The sequence below is a fragment of the Xylocopa sonorina genome, chromosome 2 (genome assembly GCF_050948175.1).
Source record: "Xylocopa sonorina isolate GNS202 chromosome 2, iyXylSono1_principal, whole genome shotgun sequence".
Classification (NCBI taxonomy): Eukaryota; Metazoa; Arthropoda; class Insecta; order Hymenoptera; family Apidae; genus Xylocopa; species Xylocopa sonorina.
In genome coordinates this window covers 11,714,208-11,737,728 of record NC_135194.1, presented here as the reverse complement: position 1 = coordinate 11,737,728, position 23,521 = coordinate 11,714,208, and the positions used below count along the sequence as shown (strand labels likewise).

Sequence of the window (23,521 nt, the reverse complement as noted above, 5' to 3'; positions counted from 1 at the left end):
AATGCGTGGTGCGCGGGTACCAGTTGTCGAGGCGACTTGATTATTGCTGGACCAATCATTTTAATGGCTAATGTCGAGGGCGACCGATAACCCCGCACGATAAAAGGACCGTTTCTTCTTCTCTGTCGATCGGCTGTGCGCGACGCGATCACAGCGCGACACAGTGGCGATCGCGATGACACGCGGTACAATATTTAACTTTCGCGACGATCGCTGCACTCCAATCGTTTACAATTCACTGGTCAATTTAAACTGCGAATTTACTTACAGAGATTGGGAACTCTGACGAATGTAAAAACAGATAAATCCAGTAATTCGTCGATAGCAAAATTCTACAAAATCGGCAAAGAAGAGTTGACAAACATAGTCGAAGAAGCGCACAACTCGAGATCGCTAACTACCCACGTAGCCAGAGATCGTCGCGACGAAAGCTGAACGTTCCCTTCGCAGCCCGTCGCTCATTGAAATCGAAGACAAGGAGGGGCTTTAAACCCTTTTCTACGGGCGGACGTGTCCGCGACAAAGGAGCGTGGAAGAGGCCTCCCCAGCCGCGAAGCTCTTGACAAATGGACAGTCGGTAGCGCGAAGGTGCCGTGTGTAGAAAAATAAATCGGGGCTACGGGGGTGAGGCTCGAGTCGGTGAAAAAATATCCGAGTGTTTTCGGTCGTGAAACGCCGACGAGCGCGTTCGCCGCTTAATCCTGATTAATGCGCCTGGAAACTCGCGCTAATGCTAATGCCAACGAGCCCGCGCGTCCGCGTTCCCCTTTCTTCAACCCTTCGCGAGCCTCCCCCAGCCTCATCCTCGTTCCTTTGAGCGACTCTCGCGACGGCGCGTATTGTAACGCCGTCTTTCATGCGAAAGTACCTCGACGTTTCGCAAATTTCACGCCCTCGCGCGCAATTTTCGAGGGCAACGAACTACGTGAAAACCGCGCGAGGGTTTCTGCGCCCTGCGACGCGATTTTGGCACCGACTCGAGCTGGAGGACGCACAACGCGCCTTTGGTAGATCGGATCTAGGCAGCACTTCACTTTCGGTGGACTAACAAGTGAATTTCGTGGAAAGGTTCGAACGGAAGATGGGGATGCTGTGGATTTATAACAGGAAAGGTCCAAAGACCTCATTGTTCGACCTTGCTTCCTGGTGTGCACATGTGCCGCAGACGTCTGTCGAACTGAAACCGCAGGAAGCCTCCGTGAAAAGTGCCTCTGTGGATGACACTGACCGAGCCGTTCTACGCGAGCCACTCAGTAAAAAAGTAGCAACCACGATCGTCTCTATTTTCTACCCCTTTGAAACCAGCAACGAGAAGCGATGTGGATCGTCTTAACCGAGACTAGAGTCACAGTTTCGATCGAACGTACAAACATCGCAGTGCGATGTAGCGTTCTAAAAGGGACAAAATGAAAAAAACCACCCTTCGACGTGTAACCAGATAAAACTCGAGCTCGCCAGACTGTTCTACTTGGAGGCAGGCTTGTGTGAGAGCCGCTTAAGGATCGTGACCGGCGATTGAGTTGTATCCAGCGTTTGTTAAGGCTGCTAGAGAGAAGGAGACGGTGGCGGTGGTTCGAGCGGGTTGGTAGCGGTTAGGATGGAGAGGCATGATCGGGACGCACGAGACGATGCATCATCTCCGGTCCCGCGATGAATCGGACGAGGACGAGCGTGCCGGGCCGTTCGTTCGACGAGAACCGACGCATAAATTCACGTGCACGTCCCCCGGTCGTCGGAGAGAGACGAGCGGACAGGAACGAGCGAGAGCCAGCTGGGGGCTCACGTGTGCGAGCATGCGAGACAAAGAAGCGCTCGTGCAGTAAACTCGCACGATCTTCGTGGCGCAAAGCCGCCTTTCGCTGCGCGCGCTCCATCGCGCTGCCGAGCGGATCGCACCCACACCGCGCGCGAGCGTCCAACATCCTCCTCTACGCGCGCACGTACGCTCCTGCGTTCGAGGGGGATCAGTCGTGGCGTTCTACCCCTGCGAGGGAGCGCGAGAGTCTGCTTTTCTTGTTCTGGAGTACGAAATTATTGTGCTTCGGATTTTGAGTGTTTTGAGAGAAAGGAAGAGGGAGAGAAAGTGGTAGCTAAAGGATTTTGAAATAAACGAGGGTCTAATTAAAGGCTTTAGCAAGAATATGCATCGATGAACTTGTATTACAGGATCGAAAGCAGCGAATTTCCCACAAGAGAAGGGTTCGAGTATCGCCTCGATAAAGGTCGTGCTTAAGAGGATGGGAGTTAAAGTATTTAAATTCAGGTGATTTCCTGTTGCCAATGATTACAGTCATATTCCCCGTGCATTTGCCTGCACGTACCATCACGCTGCAGGCGACTCACGCCGTACCAACACAGAGACATCGTTCTGCGTGCGAGGATGAACGCGTGAGCAAAGATTACGACGGACGATTAAGGATATTCGCGAACTTTCTCGGTTTCCCCCGCGTGGATCTGACAGAAGCCACGGCTCCCACGAAACAGATTCCTCAAAATTCGCTCGACATTTTTCCAATCTCGCTTTCCCAGCAATCTATCGAAGCTCTTATTTTTTTATGAACTTCCCAGTCGCGCATTCCACGGCAAGAATTTCGTCGCGAGCCTCGTCGAAATCGAATCTACCGATCTTCGAGTCGCTCGAGGGCCTCAAACGAGCGAGCCCATACGTAACCGCGTTATCGCGATATCATCGCGATGTCTCTCGTGAGATCACCAAATACATAGTTGCGGTTGAGGCACCTTCGTCGATGACGTCCCTCGTACCGGTTTTTCCCCTGGATTTCGCTTTTCAAGACCCCTGCGGAACGCTTCTCGCGCTGGCTCCTCTTCTTCCTCACCGGGAGGAATACCAAGGATAAACGACGATCGTTTCAGCGCACGGGCTGGCTGAGTAAACCTAGGCACAACCCTCTGGCTCGGATAAGATCGCGGCACGGCCTCGAGTGGACGGCGGAGTTAAAGGATAATTTAGTAATTACGGCCAGATGCTTGGCCCGCGGGTAACCTCACCACTCCCACGAACGTAATCGCTGGGGGCTCGCTATGGACGCGCGAAATCTGCGACAGAGTGTCGGAGCTCGTCGTGTTCGCTGCTCCAAATTCGAGAGTTCGACTAATCCTGACAGCGACTAGCAGAAAGATTGCAGATTACTTTGCTTAATTGCAAGACATCAATAGAAATGCTCGCATTGTTGAAGAATCAATTATTTCACATTACAGAGTAACCCTTCTAATTCGATCTGTCTGCAGTCCAATACCTTCCATTATTCCATGCGACAAGATAGATGAAATAAATCAAACATTCGTGTAACGAGCGCTAGTTTTAGCTAGTAGATACGTCTGACTACTGTCTGTCTCTACTTGCATCGAACGAGGTGTCGATATAATGAACGAAATCTAGATTCTACGAAATGTGTGCTCTGGAAAAGCATCGATCGAACGAAGAGCGCAACAACGATGGAAACGGAAAGTGCGGAACGGAATCTTTGTTCGATCCAGTTGCAGGGTTCGCGGGTCCGCGGATCGGCGCCAGGATAAAGAGGCTCCGCGGTAGAGGCGGAGGAAGAGGATCGCGGGGGAGGTTACATAGCAGCTACGAAGATGAAGTTTGCAAGGGAGTAGCACGACCGACTCGCTGGTACCATGCATCATCGATCCGGACAGCTCGCTGCCCTCTCCTCGGACCTCTCCGCCGCCGTGTTCCGCTCCGTTTCGTTCCACCTCGCGACTCCTCCGGTTGGCCTCTTGCCTCCACGGCGATCGTCCTGCCTACCTACCTACCGACTCGGGCCTAACCACCTTCGAACCACCTCCTCACGAGCTGGCAAAAAAGGGACCTGGATGCTTGGCCCTGCGAGGGGTCGAGATCGATCGATCGATTGCGCGCGCGGTTACCTGGGAGATGGTTGGTGCCGATCCGGCCGCGATCCGGGAGCCTGCTCTCTTTCTCTCTCCTCCTTTCTCTTTCCCTGGTTGGCTCGTGCTAGCTTCTGGGGATACCTTTCTCGCGAAACGTACGTCGATCTCGTTTTTTTTATCTTTCAGTAACTTGCGTCTCTTTTTTTTTTTTAATTACCATAGAGTTGACAACTTTGCGTGTCATAAAGTAGTAAATGAAAGAGATACTTCGCGATAGGCTGTTGCAAGTAGAGTCAGATTACGACTAGGAAGTCGATCGAAATCGAAAGGTATTCATTTGTAAAGCTACACAACGGGGATAAATCTCTCCGAGGCCAGCCATTAATCAGCCTTTTTAGCCTTTTTCCCGAGGAGTCGCCAGCCCACTTTTTCCGCCGCCTCTTTAATCTTCAATTACTGTTCCTTTTTCATTATCGCGAGCGCAGCATCTATCTTAAAGACCGATGAAGACATACCGATCGTAAGTGCCCGCTGAGAGCATGCATTAGGTGTCAGAACGCGTTCGCTGCCGGGGCGCATGGAAACGCGTACGCGTCCCGGAGCGACGTTGCGCGATTATCGTCGTTATCGCGCGGAAAACGGTACAGATTCGCGGCGGAAGCAGCCGCGTTATGCGTTCCACGGGAGCTCATTAAGGAACGAACGTCTGGTGTCGCAAAAAGAAAGACCGCGAGCCGAGTCTAATTTCTGTGTAATCTTGATAGTTGTATTGGTTTCAGCGAGGCACGGTGGACGAGAACGATCAAAATGAAGGATCAGTCGCGAGTAGACGGATGCTTCTTGCGATCTGGACTCTCTCTCCTACCGAGGGATACTAATTACTGGCTGATGGCTCGAATAAATGCTTGATGACTGGGAATGCTAGACATTTTATGAGGTTCGACGAAAGAAACGGTATGGCTTGCACTCCGCTATATATTTAACCAGTATGAGTTTTTAGTATTGCTGTTTTACCCTTGTTTCCTCCGCGTTTCATGCCACCCAGGAATTATATTCCACTCCCGGCGACGTTTATAAGTACAGTGGAAAAATACTGCCAGCGTCTAACATTTGGTAGCCCACCGTTTAGAGTTATCGCGATTCGCGAGACACGTTCCACGGTCTTCAGGAAGTAGTTCGACCGCGGAACAAGATGTCCACGAGCCCCAATCCCTTCCTCTTGAATCACACGCGAAAGAGGAGACGCGAACAAGGATAGACCGGTCTTTTCGTGCACCGTTTACGATCGCGCGGAAATTACCAGCGCTCCCCGCCCGGGACGGGATGCTTTTTTGCAAGAAAGTTTACATCTTCGCCACTTTTACGATCCATAAACGCTTTCGGAACCAGGCGGCGTCGTTCGTTAATTTACAACGAGGAAGCGGCGACGCCGCAGCCGGCGCGTTCCGTCGCGGCGACGTCGATCTCGAATTTACGATCATCGGGTCGAGACTGTACGAGCCAACACGGCGCAAGTTTAGGAACTCACGAATTTTCTTACGCAATCATCGCCAGCCAATTGGCCAGCTCGCGATACGTGATCGAATTACCGACCAATCCGACCACCACCAGCCTCGTACCACGAAGAACCCTCGATCGTTCGCCACTTTCGATTCGCGCGCGATGAACAGCGCCTCCAGCTCGAAAATGGAAGCTGCTCGATCGACGCAGCACCCATGGGTGCTCTCCTGTTTCGTGCCATTTTCTCGTGGTACTCGATCATTCCGTCAGAGTTCGAGATGATCAATTAACTCGCACAATTGCAGATTTAAGTACACATGGGTATTATAATATTGTATTAAAGTAGGATTTTATAAGACGTAAGTGACCCAGTGATCCAAAAACCTGACCCTCTTTCAAAGAGGAAATTTCGTTCGATAAACGAGAAAGAAATTAGCGTTCGTTAATATCGAGATCGTGTTCCTCAGATCTATGTGGTTATTTCGCTCGTATGGGCAGCTTCGAGGAAACGATCTGGATAATTTATCACCCATTAATGAGGCTCGTGTTACGTACTCTGAATGCTGGACGCTCGAAATTATTCTACTTTCCGCGAACACTATAATTCCCGGGGGCATGTACCGAAATATGGGAACGCCGATAAAAGGGATCAGTGTTCCAGAGGCGCGCGCTGTTTCCCATCAAGCTGAACGGTTCGAGAGCCGAAATCGAGCCGGATCACCCAGAAATGTTCTTGCATCAGCCTCTGAACGAAATTCCATCTTCGTTGCCACGAATGGGGGAGGGTAGAATTGGAAAATCTCGACGAATAATTGGAAACTGTCAGCCGTGAGGCGAGTTGGTAATATTCGAGGTGTACGTGGAAGTTCGAGCGTTACGTCGTGGCACGTCGTAATTCCTGTGGGATGGGCAGGGTGCGTGGGCGCGAGGCAGCAAAGTGATCGGCCGCGCGGCGCTTAATGCGGGTGCACGGAGCGAGATGAACGCGTGCAAGCAGGTACGCAATAATTCCATGGTGCACGTGGCTCGCGTGATTCACCGCGACGTCTCTGTTTTCGACACGCCACGGGCCATCGACGTGCCGGAGACGTCAATGGGGAAACATGTCGGCCGACTGCACAACTGAGAATTTACAAACGGAAGCCGTAAATTTTCGCCATGGCCACGCGATGGCTCCCGCCTGACGCTCTCGGAGGAGGAGAAAAATATATAAAAGCGAATTGTTCTTGCGAATGTTTGGCAACGTTCATCTCGAAGCGTTCGAAGGTAAGGATTCAAGATTGCCTGCGTTTCTGTTCGACTTTTTTTTTATAGCTTATTGCGTTATAATCGGAAATTTATGGTGCACCTAATTCTTTCGACTTCGAACGATGCTCGTTTTATTACTCGAATATATATAAGTTTGTGAAATGTTCGCTATTTAAATTCGCGATATTTTGCCAGTTACGTAACTGGTTACGCGTGTCTGACCGTGCAACTTCTGGGACTACTTACCAACCACTTACACGCGATCGATAGTTAAAAGACTAACAAATCAAACTTTCTCGTGCACTGAAGTACCAGACGAGCACAGCTCATCGTTTCTCTATTTTAACCCTTTGCGCTCGACGACTTTTTCGGTCGGGCGGCGCTGCAACTGCAGACAATTCCATGGGTAAATGAATTTATATAAGAATTAACTTAATTATTATAGAATACTTAACTTAATTATATAAAAATCAAGTTGTCACGCGAAACATCGTGGCGAGTGAGAGTCGTCGTTCGAACGCGAGGGGGTAAGTTTACATAAATCGATACGCGTGATGCATTAATTTCGTTCAATGGAATTATACAATCTATCATCGAGCAACTGCTCGACGAATTGCTCGGATACTTTCACCGTTCGCTTACATCTTGTGTCCCAAGGAAAAATTACTTTCGAATGAGTCACGCATTTTTTTCGACCGTTAACCATCCCGCCAAACCCTCTCACGATTCGTAAAATAGGAATGCCAAGCGTGGCGGGGTTCCAGGAAACGAGAGCGACGCTACCGTTCCCCGATCACGATTTCCTTCGATGCAGAAGATCGCGTAGATCTCGATCCACAGCGGATAAAGCCGACTAGCCGCTCGAGAGCAGAGATTGAGTTACCAAGATAATCGGATGCACACCCATCGCGCGCGCGACCACGCATCTCGATATCTGTTAGGCCCGGTTCACAAAGCGGACTCCCTGTTATCGAGATACCCTTCCACGATGACCCGAGATTCCAGCCACGATGACCAGCGTACCGAACGATACGATTTTCGTGTCGCTGGCGACCATTCCAACCTGTCCATCGATCATTCTCCGTTCACTGCTTCGATTCGTGGTAAAAACTCATCTCATGGCGATACGTCTACTCGAAATATGAAAACACGATCATGATTCTAAGTTCTGTCAGTACGTCCAATTTTTCTCGAAACTAGATGACCCAAAACGTTTCGATGGAATTCCACGAAGCTCGCGATCCACTGACCGTGGCACGGGAAGTAACGCGTATCGTAAAGCAGCAGCAGCAGCAGGTGAAAACTCACGTTTTACACGACGAAAGGCGGCGCGAAGGGCCAGTGGAACACGGGCACAATGGGCCCTCGGACGGCCCCGTGGTTTCTCGCGCAGAAATAAGCGTTCCTTTTTTTTCGAGCGAGGGCGAGCAGCGCCCGCGCAACAAGTGCCCGTGAAAAGGCACGGCCCAGGCACGGAACCGGGGATCTATAGATCCCGGCTGGGCCACGCAGTGCCCGTGGATGGAGGCCAGGAACACAAAGCGATAAATCAACGTAATAAGGCGGCCCTTGGAAGAAACACCGAGTCCATAAAGATGTTGGTTTAGGACGCGGATTTTCGAGCCGTTCCCCGCGGCATTGAATCTCTCACTCCCCATAGAAAATCACCGATCACCGCCACCCTGGACACCCGGGGGGCGCGGCTTTCGAGGAACACGGGTGTCGATCCTGGACGATTCCTGGTTTCCTCGTGTTCCGCGTTTCGTTACACTTTCTTGAGAACTTGCAACCTTCTTTTTCCATCTTCCTTGTTGTTTTCTTTTTTTTTTTTCTCGCATCCCGTTGGATGAACGAAGGGTTGTTTTAAGGGTTGTTCGATTCAGATGTAGTCATTTTAATTCAGTTAATTTGAAGATTGTATAAGTGGATTATTATCGAGTTTGGGGAGATGTATTTTTTAGATAGATCGCATCGATGTTTTATAGCATGATAGATTGAGAATGATAGGGTTGTTTCACTTACAGCACCGCAGCCATGGCGTACTATAAAGTAACGTAACTCGTACTATAAATATCTACCAGTGTGTACCCCACAATGGAATACGCTGAACAATACTGTTACTCTTTAGAATGGAATAGGCGATACGAGTCAATGATGCAGCAAATATACTAAATGAATTGAGCTACAAGTTACTAAACTACAATTGACTATTAGTGTAGCAGTATTTCATTTAATACACCCAGTTTGAACACGTGGAAAACTTTTTGAGATTGTGATAGAGTGAAGATACCTCTAATTAAAAATTGCTCTCGATGGTCCATCATTCGTTAAACTGAATTGTTTATTGGAAAGTATGCGAGGAACGTTTCTGGATCCTTTTTGCTTGAGAACACGGATTCGATCGGATCGTCGAACCTTCCATTCCATTCCAGGAACGAAGGAAATCGAACCGCGGCGAGGGTAGAAGCCAAAGATTAAAGGGCGGAGTTAATGGCTCAATTAGCGCGCTGGAGGCCGACGAAACATCGTGGAGAACATCGTTGGAAAAACGCGCTTCCGATTTCTTCGATTTCATAAAAACTCCGCCCCTGGCTGCTTCCCAGAGCCGCCATTTTTCCCGTGGTTCGATGATCGTTTCTTGGAGAACGCTACGGCGGTTTCTCAACCGCTGTATTAATACCTTCGAATTTTTCAATGGAGTTTGAAAAAATACGCATTTACCTGTTCGCGCGATCGATCGTCCCTGCATATCTAACGCGAGAAATTTGAAAAATTACAAAACGATTTCACCGTGATACGTGCTAAATAATCGTAAGAATTTAAGGATATCGACATTTACATAATCGTGGCGATTTGAATAACGTCAGAGTAGAAAAATGACATCTGACAAAATGGAAAATTCTCTGCCTCCGCTGTCAACGCGATGCGACTGAAAGAAGTCGCGCGTAAAACTCGAATAAAAAATCGCGAATATCCACTTCTCTAATGAAATATCGATATCGAAAGTGACTCGAGCAGAGATTGTACTTGCAAATTTACGTTTCAAGCGCACGGAGTCTCGAGCGTACATGAAATTTTCGAGTCCTTGGCAGTAATTCGAGCCTTTTTCCGCGCGTGGCATTTTTAGAAGAGCGGCTACAAGAGGAACAGAACCGAGCGTATAAGTTTATGGAAACCTCTGCTGGGCTTTATGCATTGTAATACGGCCGAGATACATTCCAATCCGGCCTCGTGCGTTCCGTATCTTTATTGCAACCCCATTATCACGTCTTATTATACGTTTCCCTTATCACGAGCTCGGCTGGCGGACAAGGAATGCAGCTCGAAGCGGGGAACGGATTTTTGCGACGGATTTTATTGAAGCCGGCCGCGCGGCTTAGAGCGCCGCGTGTCTTTGCCCGGCGAAATTCTCTCGCTGCGAGAAAAACCGATCGCGGGATAGTTAAAAGTATCGCAGATACCATTGGATTATCTAAACTGATAAGCGGGCGATAGGTGATACGGAATGCTCGATTTCTGGGTCACGCGATTCGATTCGAAAGCGAGCAGTTTCTAGTTCTCTAAATTACTCCGTTAATGGTCGGTTATAAATCGACAGTGGGGGAGAGGGATTTGAATTTTTCCCGCTCCACTTTCAAACTTATGATCAGAGTACACAGCGGGATTATGGAAAGTCGTAAAATCGAACGATTTCCGTGTTCATTTTTCTTTTCTCCAGAATTTTAAATTTCCAGAATAATAAACAACAGCACTAACGCGATTTTATTGCAATTAATGAGAGAGGGGCTCGAGAGCAATATTCGATCGCAATCGACGTTCATCCCTTCGTCCAATCTCGCCGCATAAATTCCACGATTTCGAGCACTCGAGGTTTCGCAGTTCTCGGGGGCCGAGGACACGATAAGCGTTGCAAACGATTATCACACGTCTGAAAGAAGCGGAACGGACGCCGGGCACGCTGATAAAATCGTGGAGGAAGGCTCGCTCGAGGGGTGGAGGCGAGAACGCGGCGTGGCATTAAAAGTCGTCCCGGGACGGGGCGATTTTATGGTTTCCGCGGTAGGAACGATTTCCAGGGGACCGTCGGAGGTGACGCGGGTGAAAAGAAACCGCGAGGAACGGCCGACCCGGGCCGCCGCCTCTGTCAGCTGTCATTAAGCGTCGTTAACTTGACAGTGGACAGAAGTCAATGGCGCCGGATCCCGGGCACACCGGGATTACCAGTTGCTCCTCGAATAGAGCGGTTATCTTTATGTCGCTTCTAAGAAGATTCTCGACCTTCTGCCACCAACTTTCTCCTCCTCGTTCACCCCGCCCCTCTGTCCGCTTTTGCTTCTATCGTCCTTCTCGAGTCCTCCTCGCTCTCGTGGATTCCGGCATCTCGTTCTTGCGAGTATCGCGATTCGTTGGTGGTGGAACGTGGCGTAGTTGGTGCGGATCGAGGACGATAATTTAAGGGTTTGGCAAAGATAAAGCACTTTGCGGTCTCGAGACATTTGTACCTGCGAATTATCGTGGACGTACAGTTTCGTGAAGCTACTTTCTCACTTGCTACGTCCAAAGGCGGATCTCGTAACTGAAACCTACCCCTGTCGCCTCTACGTCACAGCTCTGAACGAGAACCGCGCGCGGAAGCAACGCGGGGCGATCGGGAAAGCAAAAGAAAACAACTGAACAAATCTCGAGCAAATCGATCCAGCACCCCGCGATTCACCCCGCAGAGAAAACAAGAACGCGGCGCAACGTGTCGTTTTCTCAGACAACAACGCGTCATCCTCGCCACCTTGTGCCGGCGCAGGAAGATCGAGCGAATGCCAGGCGATCGACGCGGGCAACAGCAGCACGGGACTCGAGGCGAGATGAGACGAGAGGGCGTGGAAACGAAAACGAGCCGATACCAAGAGCGAACTGTTGGAGCGAGGTGAATAGAGGGACGATCGGTGCTTCCTCGAAAAGGTCCGCGACGCCGCGCGCGGGTGCATAAACAACCGCGTTCCCGTGGAAGCACGCGCAGCTCGCATAAAATCTCATAATGCCCTTGTCCAAACAAACGCACGGTGGCAGTGTTATGGCGTTCGAGAATTTACCACTCTGAAAAGCGGCGAACACAGAGCCCACGGATGAGAAACGATGTGAGAGCGGGGGCGGCGGGGTGGCGAACGGGTGCCGAGGGGTCGAGGGAGAATGTAGGCGGGAGTGGCCAGAAGAGAGATCTTCGCGCGTAGGAGCGCCACTCGAGCCCGCTCGTTTAAATCCAACTACAAGGTAAACCTCGCTCCCTCGAAACCTTTCGCTCGCTCTTTCTCCCTCGTCCCACCCCCAGCTGTTTCCTCTCCTCGTCCGCCACGATTTTCGATCCCCTCCTCGCGCGCGATATCCCCTGCATCGAGCGCTACAACCGCTAATCCGATTGTTGCCAGCTTGCCGCGCATCCCCCGTGAACAAGGAATCCCTGGACGCGGGATTAAGCAGCTATCTGGTGGATCGCGGACGAGGATCTTCGTCCACGAGTGATGTTAGCTGCCGTGTTTCCAGCCGGAAGACGAGGGTTCTCGAGGATTGTTGTTTCGCGGATTGGAGGGTTTAACGTAGTGGTTTTTGTGAAAATCACGGATCTAAATAATAACTGGAGGTATCATTGAGAATCTGTACGAATCGATAATTGCGGATGGAAAGTCGAACTTCAAGGTGTTTGAAAAGCTGGTCCATTGATTCTTTAATCCGAGCGGTTGACGATAAGTCGAGAATTGTGGATGATATCGGAAGTTCTCATCTTCGAACGTCGAGTCGCTCAAACAGACCACGTGAAACGCTGGCTAGTTGAAATATTTGCCCAACGTGTGAACCGCCGCCGGTCGTCGAAGGCGACGCGCGTGACGCGGGGATTTAAGCCGGCGGAAGTGGTTGCAGCGCCGCGGCCGTGTGTTTGCGGACTAAAGACAACACCGGGGTAAATCTGTTTGGCCAGGGGAAGCCTGGCCACGTGGCGTGCACGTTTCCTCGCGTGTTCTGGGTCTAACTGCTTCCTCTAATATTTCCCCAGAAAACACCTTTCCTTTTCCACCAGTCTCGATTTCGACTCGCGATACTCGAAAAAATATTTCCACTGTTTCAAAGTACAAACAGTTACCCCCGTCTCGTGGCCTGATGATCATCGATGAGATCGACCAGTCTCAGCTCGAATTAAATTTTCGACGAACAGCGTCACTGAGAGCAAGAAGCACACTCGCGCGTTATATTCGAGTACGCAGCAGCTATTTGCTTACAATTCAGCCAGCATAAACCATCTTTCGGCGATTGTCTTTCGAGTTCCACGAAGGCCTCTCGATCGTCCAGCCGAGGAGCCGCGAATATATTTACAGGACAACGAAGCCAGGGGAATGTTTGCAGGGCCTGGCCGCGGGAAATATTTGGACGCTGTAATCTCGACTGGAGATAGAGCGTCCGGCAAGGCAGACAAAACAAACCGGGATTTATCGGCGGCTATCATCGGCTAATTGTCTCGTTAAGGCGATTAGGCCTTTTGGAGCCGGACGAGGCCGGCTTGTCGCTGCCGAGTGGCGTGAAAGTCGCGCCTCCCTTCGTCCACCCCGCCCCCGCTGTTGAAACACGACGGATCTTATTGGTTTGACGAGCACACTCCTGCTTTATGACACGGGATAAACTTGAGGGACACGACGAGTACTCTTAAACTGTGGGAAAGATTTCGTCTCCCCTTTTGTTGTCAGAACGAACCGAGAACGTTGTTCGACCGAGATGTTTAAGGAGGTTGAAGGGACGCCGCGTAGATTGAGGAATGCGGATCGTGGTGTTGAACCCCTTTTAATTACCGGATGATCAATCAATGAATTTCTCTGGGGTCGTCGCGCGTGTGTTAAGCACTAATTTAAAGCTGGAAACTCGAGTTGCTCCATGGTTGCATTCGAATTGTTTCCAAACATCGAATTGAACCTGTCGCTGGTGAAGTGCCCAACGACGCGCGATAAATCCATACGCAGATGGAACATATTTTTAGGAACAATGTTGGGGAGACTATTCTTATCAGTCGTAATAAAACCTAATCCAACGTCCAAACAGATTACACTAGCTCGTCCTAAAAACGAAGGGAAGAACTATAAACCACTTGGAGTAATCAACTTCGTGCTCCTGTAAGGGAGCCTCTCCAAACATACTCCAGTTCTCTGCGAGAGATTAAGAAAACAACAGTAAATCGTATTCAGACACCCCCCCGTAGTACGCCATGGGGGAACCATCTTTACCAATCTCGACGAGGCGTACGTTTCAAAACGGATCGCTCCAAATTTCGCATCGCGAAAACTGTAACCGATACCACCTATATCATAAGTTATCAATTGTTAAACATAAAGAAACGAGAAGAGAAATCGCAATCGATTACGATCTTCTCTCGCATGAGCGAACGGAATTGCGTTTACAGAGGGTTTAACAAACAACTGAGGGGGGGGATGGGGTGAGGTCCACCCTCCGCGGGCGTATTCGTTCGTTCTCGCGTTACGTCCGCGTCTATCTGCGCGATGGAACACGAACAAGCGACGGTGTAACGCGGCGGTGCCCGGTATCGTCCCGGTATCGTATCGTGCCCGGGTATCGTGTGTCCCTCGGACGTGGATCGCGCGGTTCCGTGGCGTTATGAATGTCTGGAATTTATCAATGGACGCCGCGCGAATGATAAATCGCGCGCGCGCCCCCGTATCGCCCCTAGCCGGCCTTTCTCTATCCGCGGCAGAGAAAGGCGGAGGAGAAAGGGGGGGGAGAGGACAGGATGGCTGGATAACCAGGGGCCACGAGGGAACGTCTTCCTTCGACGAGCTCCTACCGTGTACATCGCGATCCCGCCTCGCTGACAAATCGGCTCCCGTTTTTACACAACCAACGCGCCTCGAGCCGAGACGGCCCTGGAATACGAGATAGGGGCTTCTTGAAAATCGCTTGCCATTTTTTTTCATCTCCTCTTGCTTCCTTTTTCCTCTACGCACGCGTTCTTTTTTTTTTTTTTCTTTCTCACATCCCTTCGCGGTCTCGTCCTTTTTTTCCTCTTCACTCCTTTTTATCGTGCACGATTCTCAGATTCTCCCTTTGACGCCGCGGGGGAGTGATACAGCTGGGTACGATTGGGAAGGTTCGCTCCTTCGAACGGGTCCAGGAATTCCAGCGGGGTGATTTCTCTGGTGGCGAGTCCGACAAGCTGGCTAATAAGTCGAGTTTCCAGGTATCAGCCACGCCACGCCTGGATTCCCTCATTTCAGATGGATATTGCTCCAGTCGAGAGCAACCAGCTTCGCAGGCCGGTACAACGGAACCCAACGAGGATGACATCACTCGTGGTGCACGGGAATCGCTATCTGACGCGAGCTCGCGAACGGATCGAACTCTCGGCGAACGGCTCGACATAATCGTATCTCTCGCTTCTCGGAAGACGGCCGCCGCATGATCGAAACAATCGGCTCCGAGTCGTCGACGACGAAACTGCGCGCACGTACCGCGCGACAGGCGACCATAAAATATAGAAAAACGGAACAGAGGATCGATCCGTCCGCGAAGGAAGAAAACCGTGCTTCGAAACGGGGATGCTCAGCAGACGCGCATATTCGAACGCTATATAAATATTTCACGACATTCGATATGCTGCCTCGAAAAGAATTCTTTAAAATTCCAGCACAAAATGGTCCACGCGTAAGAGCAACCATCTGGAACGGTTCTGGAATTCTAGAAGCATCAGAAGTGAAATGCATACTGTTCCCATAGGTACCATTCGCTTTTACAATTGCAGCAAGCATTTCACTCACGAACACAGCTAGAAAGTCGAAGTTTCGAGGGTGTTCTAAGGATGAAAAAAAAGAAAATTCGAAAGCAAATGCTCCCTTCTGTAGAAGATCCCTCGATTGGTAGCAGGGTACGCGCAGACAGCCCGCATGTTCCTCGAGTTCCACGGCTTTCCTCGTTCCACCCGATGGGATCCCGTGTGCCCACGCGACCGACACATTCATAAACGGGACGCGAGCGTGCATTGTTCACCACGGGGACCAGATTTTCCTCCCACGAGCTGTGCGTGGGGCCAGTCCGATCCGCGATAAAAAAAAAGCACGCCTAAGGACGACCAGGTACCCCGATTTACCTGACGTTACGACCGTTCCCTGCTCGACTTCCACCGGGAATCTGGAGCTTCTATGCTCGCGCAGATAAGGCAATCGATTCGCGATCCTTCTCGTTCTCTTTGCCCCCGCCTCCTCGTTCCTTTCCTTCTCCACTGTTCTTCTCGTCTTTTTATTTCGCTCTCGAGACTCGAAAACGCACCAGAACTCGAAAACGCGACGAGGCGAAGGGGGTCGATGCTCGAATTATCGGCGCAGCCTCTGCGCTGGCGGGACTGCTCTGACCTTTTTGGGTTCGTCTCGTCGAACGAGCTTTCGTCCATCTGAATGCGTTTCACAATGATTGCTTCATTTTTGCAGTACTATATGCGAGGATTAACCTTTTTCCAGTCTGAATTTAACGTACAATATTTTGTTTCCCCAATCGAGTCACGCGAAGTTTTGTGTACGCGTTCATAATGGATGTACGTGTACCTCTCTAATCGGTTACAAATTCTCTCGTATCTATTTTTGGCATTACCGCGAACGGTCCTTGAATCGTAGAGATTAGAGCGCGTACAGCAAGCGTAATGTATTCGCGGACAGCTAAGCGGAGTGTTACACGGGGCGAGCGTCTCAGCCGTAGAAAAGGACGAGCGTTCGCATTTGCAATCGGCAAGTGCACTTGGATCGCATTCACCGGTGCCCAGGAAGTGTCTGCCCGGTCCTCGAACGCTGTCGACGTCCAACGAGCCGTGGGTAACGAGTAACAGCGTGATTGTGCCGGAAAATGCAAATATCATTGGCCTGTCGTGTACCCGGGATGAATCGTCGTTAAAGGGTGGCTGAACGACGAACGAATTGTTTCTTGCTTCGAGAGACGCGTAACGACTTCCTACATACGCTCTGAAACTTCCTATTTGCGGCTGGATTGCACGTCGCGTCGATCCTCGCGAATTTTTACGAATTCAGTACTGTTCGTTTGCGAAGCAAGCGTTTGTCATTTGTTTCGAAGATGTTTTAACATTTCACCTTAAACCTTTCGTACTCCAAAATGATCGAATGCTCCTATTTGTAATGTAAAAAGGAAATTCGCAAGTAGAAACTCGTGTGAACGATTGTCGTATTCTAATTACAGATCTAATCTGCGAATTAACATTCGTTAGAACTTAAAATTCCAGTAAAAAGGTTACTCTTTAGCTGTCAAAAAGTTCGTGCTCCGAACACGCGCTCCCGCGGCTTGTCTGGCTGCGATCATCGCGTGTAGCTTAATCTACTTAAACGAGTTCCATAGACTCCGCGACTCCGTGCATCAGTATACACGCGAATGTTATGCAATAATTCATCATACTCAGAGTGGAAACTTTGCAATCGAGCCTCGCGTACATTAAATAAACAAAGTTTCAATTGATCAGCCAGACGCTTGAAGAAAAATGCAATAATAAACGTTTACTGTTCGAGCAGATCCAAAAGAAACGCGATTTACTCCAATCGCCGTCCCATTATACATCTAAAAATTAATTCGAGTACAGAGAAACATGATTCTCTATTCGTGGCAAACACTATATTTTTATCTCGCTTAAAAAAAAGATTCACGCGCACACACAGTCACGTACGAACGTTCATCACTCTTCATAACTTAATCATCATTCCAATTTCCAATTATAGTACGGATTTGTTTTGAAAATAAAGACTCCCCTGGCGATGTCCAGCTATAAATTCAGCGATCGAAGGCGCGATCGTAAAGACGCGCGGGCGAAACGTCGGCGCCAGCCGGGGATTTTTCAGTCAAGGGGAAATACGTCGGAAACGAGCGCATCCGCTGGACATTTAGAACGGGCTGCTCGTCACGGAGAATGAAATGGACGATATCGCGTACCGCGACGAGGGGCGAGGAGGCGCGACACACGCCGATGGCAAAAATACATCCGCGTCTCTCGTATCCTCGTAAAGAGACGAAAATATCCGTCGAGCGGCCGAAGGGAAAGCGCTGAGCGACGCGCGCCATGAATTTTGCGCCGGCCGTCGCTGCTCTGATCCCCTGTCCGCCTTTCTAATCGCTCTTTAACCTACGCTCGCGATCTTTTGTCTCCTCGATCCAGCGCCAACTTGAGAAACTAGCGAATTAACGAAAAATAATGTATCAAAAAGGAAAAAAAGAAAAGAAAACGAATTTACTCGTCAGTGGATCAGAAAGGTGTCAGCAAAATGTCGAGAGACAATCGTCTGCAAGAAGCAACGACGAAATCGTTCGAGAGGGGAATACATCGTTACGGAGGCTTAAATACATCGAACGAGCAGGATTTCACGGTTGATCGAAGGGGTGGCAACGATCTGGCTGGCTGGTGTAATTAAACGCTTAATTGAACCGACGCTGGCCTGGCCGATTGGCTAATATCGAACACCTGCTACTTGCCCTCTTGCTCGATCTCACGATCGGAAGCAATTACGACAAGGGGGTAATCATTTTTTCCTTTCTCTCCCCGCGCGTCGCGGACACATTTGTCTTGTCGAGTAATTGCCGCAGGATGGACGGGACCCAATGAAATTTTGGAAACGACAAACGACACCCACCCGATCGAGTCCTACCCTGAATCGTTACCCGACAAGTAGTTTCGAATATCGAATCTTCACTTCCTCGTTGGTTATTAACAATCGAGTAACGGAAGCAGTTGCAAGGCTTGCAACCATCCTTCATTGCATAAAAGGAATCGTATTCTCTGTCAGGAATGCCTAACGATTACGCGATAAATTTATTCACGCGAATAGTAGTTTGTTACAGAGAACAGCGGAACGTACGTCTGTTTTCTCTGCAGTTGCGATTGAAATACGAAATTCTGGGGGGAGAGGGGTCGTGGAGGGAAAGGTTAAACAGAGTTCGAGTTCGGTGAAAAGTAATTGAAATTCAAGCAAAGACGATCGACACTTCCGTTCGAGTATCAGCCGTGAAAAGGGTTAAGCAGGCCGTTTAGAAACGTCCAATTATCCCCCGGCGTGGTTCGTTTCCACGAGCCCGTTAGCCTAGCCTTAACAAGTCGTCGAGGTAATCTCGTTGCGTGCAATAGCGTGTCGTGTTTGCGGAACGTGAAAACGTGCGAAGCCGCCTTAATTAACTCGATTAAGACGTTAAGAAGTTCCCCCTCGCCGCGCAGCGTCCGATCCACCAACGCCAAACCATTCTCCTCTTTCACCCTTTATTTTCTTCGTTACTTCTTTTCCATACGCGGCCGCCTCTCCCTTTATCCCTTTGGCGTTCCTTTTCTCGCTCCGTCGCGTCGTTCTCGTCCGTTCGTTATCGATTCCAGCGATCGAGCTTTCCTCCTCTTTTTTTTCTTCCCTTTTTCTCTCTCTCCCTCTCTCTCTTTTTCTCTCGCGTACGAAAAATAAATCGTTATCGCGATTCAGAAGAAATACATATAGAGAGGCGAGGCGCGGTGTGACCTCGCGCTCGCTCGGATTCATTAGGGGATAATTAAGGGCCGTGAATCGAGGCGATGCGTTTGATAGATAAGCGTGATCAAGGGTGATCCACGCGAGGATTACCATTAGGCCGCGGCTCGTTGATTCTCATTCAGCGCGCGTTCCGCGCCGGCGAACCGTCGGGACGCGTCGCTCGCAAGTTTTGCGCCGTTTCGCGGGGCACAAAGTAGCCGCGTGTACGTAATTCAATTAAATATCGCGTAACGTCGGTACGAGCCAGGCTCGCGGCTGGCTATTCGCGTACGAAACGCGCGATCGTTTTGTTCGCACGGGGTAAGAGAAGCGTAACGTTGTTCAAGAATAATCTGACCGGTTACGCCAACAGAGCTGTCCGTTTAAGAGAAGATAAAAACAGATAAAGCCGCTGAAGGAATAAAGCACTTTGCGTGGTCTAACGTGAGAATCTAAATCGTGATTCAAACGCGATGCGCTTTTCCGTGTGTGGCTTGTTCCTCGTTGAAGAAAAAGGGGTAACCCACAGAAAGAAAAATGCGTTTCGCTCCGATTGCGATCATCATCGTATTTTTCCCTTTAAGACAGATAATGAATTCCGTGATAATCGTTGAAATTATCGTAGCATTGGAGAGATCACTCTAGATTATTGGTTCTATTACTCTCGGAAATTCCTGTTCATTTATCTCATAAAATCGCTATGTAGGCTCATTTAAGTGATGCGAGTCTCATCGAAAAGCGAGCTATCGAGTTAACCGCGTCTCCTCGTAGAAACGAAAATTACACGCTTCACTTTGCCGTACGATATAACCGAGCCAGCGAAACCGATCGGAAAGCAAACAGTGTGAATTACAATTTGATCGAGCACCGTGATTGATTGCCGATTCACGTTGCCTTCGCTTCGCTTACAGTGTCACTCAAACTGAACCGTGTAACTTCGCTTTTGGACAAGAGACTGCCAAATGAACCATCGCCATCCATCTCGTATCGCTCGAACAACTTGATCATCGAATGGTAACAACCCTTAAACAAACTCTGACCAAATTCTTTCACAGTTCCAATCCCCCAAGACGCGTGCTTCGAACGCTTCAAGTGATACGAGTCGTCGCGAAAAGTCAGACATCGGTCCGACCAATGCAACAACGCGAAACGCCAAATCACCTCGCGATGTCTCTGAATGATCTACGAAACTCTCGTCGAACTTCGTTTCGACACGCGTAAAAATGAATGAAAAGGCAAAGACTTACGGATGAGGCGGTGGCGCGTGGAACGCAGCGGCGGCAGCCGCGGCTGCGGCGGCCGCGTGGTGCTCCCATGCGGCGGCGGCTGCAGCGGCCGGATGTGGCGGTGGCGGTGGTCCATGATGCGGATGGAACGGCGGCGGCGGCGGATGAGGGTGCGGGTGGAACGCAGCGTGGAACGCGGAGTGCGGATGATGCGGGGGCGGCGGCGGCGGCAACAGGGAGAACGCCTCCTGATGATAGGCGACCTCCTTTTCCGGCATTTTGTTCTCGCTGCTCTCGAGGCTCTGGTGCCGCGCCAGGGAACGGGCTGTCTGCTCGTCCAGGATCAGGGAAGATCGCCCCGTATGCCACCCCGTGCCCGACGATAGGTACCACCCTCGATCCACGATTGCATAGTCCGTTGATCCTGAGGAGACTCGCTCTCTCTCTCTTCGACTTCGACGATGTTTTTATTACACTCGAGAGATTAATTTGCTGTAGGGACTGTTGCGAAGATCGGTTGATTCTGTTTGGAGAGGTTCTGGAGGTTTTCAATAGCGGATGAATCCGGCGATTGGGTTGTTCGGTGACTGCGAGGACGGGTTGAGCGTTTGCACGCGTTCCGTCGGACGGCGACTGACCGTTCTCAGGGTAATCGATCGTGGAAATTTGTCAAAGCTCGCTGTTGTTTATTTGTTTAATGGAGGATGGGTATTTTGCTCGCGACGGATCACTGGTTGATCTTGAAACAGGCGTTCCCTCGGAGCGACGCGATTGATGGCGTTCCGAGAATCGTCGCGGTGATGAATTGGAGCAGTTGAGTGCGCCGAGGAGTGTCCTCTTAGCGTCTCGCGGAGCTGGCGAGCCGCTCGTCGTAGAAGATACTGGCTCTTAAGGTCATTTAGCAGACTGTTACGCAGAAACGATCCTAGAATGTAAATAACCGGTTGTCAAGAGTCAGCGGCGAACGAAAACGCACGGAACTGTTTACGAATCGGGCTTCCGTCATTCGTGGTTATCCAACGCGAGTCCTCGGTATCACGTTCACCGTGTGGAGCACTCCGTTTGCATACACGTCACACCATGACGTACACCAGGACCGACAGTTTCACTGGTCCCTCGAGCGTCGCACGGTCTTTCACCCCGGAAATGAAGAATGAAGAAAAAGAACAACTACAACAACAACAACAACAACAACCCCTACACAAACAACTCGTGCGCTCCGACAAGAGCGAGGGGGAGAAAACTGTTCCAACGCAGGGAGGTGGTTCCGGATCGTTGACGAAACGGTCCAAGCACAGTTCACGAAACGAACGTTTCTCGCGGGAAAGCCGGTGGCAAGTGGCCCGGGGGTTAGTGGAGTCCCAAAAATCCGCGGCGTGTGTACGGGCTGTCACGGTGCTCGTGCTTTGGCGGGTATGGCGGTACTGAGGCTCCACCACCACCACCACCGTTACCACCACCATCAAGCTGGCCACCACCACCAGCACCACCACCATCAGCGGCGGAGCACGAGCAACGAACGGTGGTGGCTGGCGTGCGACGAGGATCGTCGCACCAAAGAAAACTCCCGGGGAGAGCGAGAAAGAGCCACACGAGTAGTACGTACGGCCCCTGGCTCGCGTTGAACGAGCAATACGAGACCGCGGGACGGAACGAGACGGGACGAGACGGTTAACGCGACGGGGAGCGAGACAGAGGGGTCGAGTGGATCTCCCGGTGAAATGGTGGGAAGAATCTCGTGGCGAGAGAGAGAGAGAGAGAGAGAGAGAGAGAGTAAAGGGGAAGGAGTTAGTGGGGACGAAGGTCGAAGGAAGAGGGTTCGCGATGGAGACGGACGGAGGAGGATGGAGAACGCGTGTCAGCTCGACAACTCAACTAGCACCAGCCGACCCTGACTCCCACCTCCGGTTCTCTCTCTTTCTATCTCTCTTTCTCTCTTTCTCTCTGCCTCTCTCTTTCTCTCTCGTTTTCTCTACAGCCCGCGAAGGCGTACGAGGCGGAGATCGAAGGGGTAGGGAGTGCGTGGGTGACACGCGGGGACCACGAAACTATTCCAAGGGGAGAGACTATCCATCAGAGCGCGGATAGACGGGCCCCGTGTCCACGGTGATGGGCACGATTAGCGGGGCCCGTGTCCTCTGCGTGTTTACGCGCGGGGGTGGCTCGAGTGGCGGAAGGGTTTCACGGACGTTGATAGTTTCGAGAGATAAGAAGGGGTTGGCGAGTGGAGTTTCTGGATGAGTTCGATCACGGAAATGAGATGTTAATTGGTAGATCTGGGAGTGAAAGGGGGTTGATCGAGACCTCGATAGATGTATTCTATATGAACAGAAGTTTAATCCGTGGTTCCTGTAAAGTGTATTGATTATTGCTCTTTCTAGAGTTTTGGTAAGTGTTTTAGTAAGAAATAAGAATTTTTTGCACGCGTCTTTACGAGAGAAGACGAAACTATTTTCTTTCGTGTCAATATCGACGCCGTGTGACCAACGAAATAGAAAACTGCTCCAGAAACTAACATGTCGTGCGTAAAATGTTCGGTTGCCGCACATGTGTCACGAGGAGCCCGTGGAAACATGAAACCAGCGGAGGCGAAAATGCGAAGAAAGGCAGGACACGTTGACAGTAGGCGGTTGGGTTCCAAAGAATTCGTGTCGTCGGGTAGCCAGATTTCTCTGCGCTTTTCGAATTCACGCGCTAGGAGAGGTCCTTCTGAGAGTAGGGGAAAATATTTGACCGGCTGTTCTCGTGAAACTTTCTGGCTGCCGGAAACCAAACACTCTCGATGGCCACTTGTGTTCGTTGTCCAAGAAAAACTCAATATTTTCGCATATGCTCTTATACAGGACGCATTCCAAGTATTTTCATTCGTCAATAAGCATTCGTACCGCATAGAACGTTATTTCGTCGGAATAAAATTGACGCGTACGCTAAACCCCCGAATCATCTCGTCTACATTCTCAACAGCCAACAGTAAAGCCACAAAAGTCTCATCCAGTAGCCTTAAATTCGCTTCCGATGACAGAAACTACCCTCCAGCCGACCGCGTCAGCACCGAAATACTAATTCCGTTTAAGTAATCACCCTCGAGCATCCGGAACAGCGGCAGAATTCCTTTTCCAAGTCACACTCGCCCCTTCCTGCTACGCGTCGGGCATCACGAAGAACAGA

At 50.4% G+C, this 23,521-nt stretch overlaps 1 protein-coding gene across 2 annotated transcripts in view; it reads right to left on the bottom strand.

The window, feature by feature from the left end:
- Window positions 1–20,787, bottom strand: part of Ci (transcriptional activator cubitus interruptus) — a 106,852-nt gene extending 86,065 nt beyond the window's left edge. For both annotated transcript variants that reach the window (XM_076910324.1, XM_076910325.1), the window contains exon 1: window positions 20,375–20,787. In XM_076910324.1, the coding sequence (XP_076766439.1) occupies window positions 20,375–20,631 (257 nt within the window). In that variant the 5' untranslated portion in view covers window positions 20,632–20,787. The remainder of the gene's footprint in view (window positions 1–20,374) is intronic.
- Window positions 20,788–23,521: the final 2,734 nt, after the last annotated feature.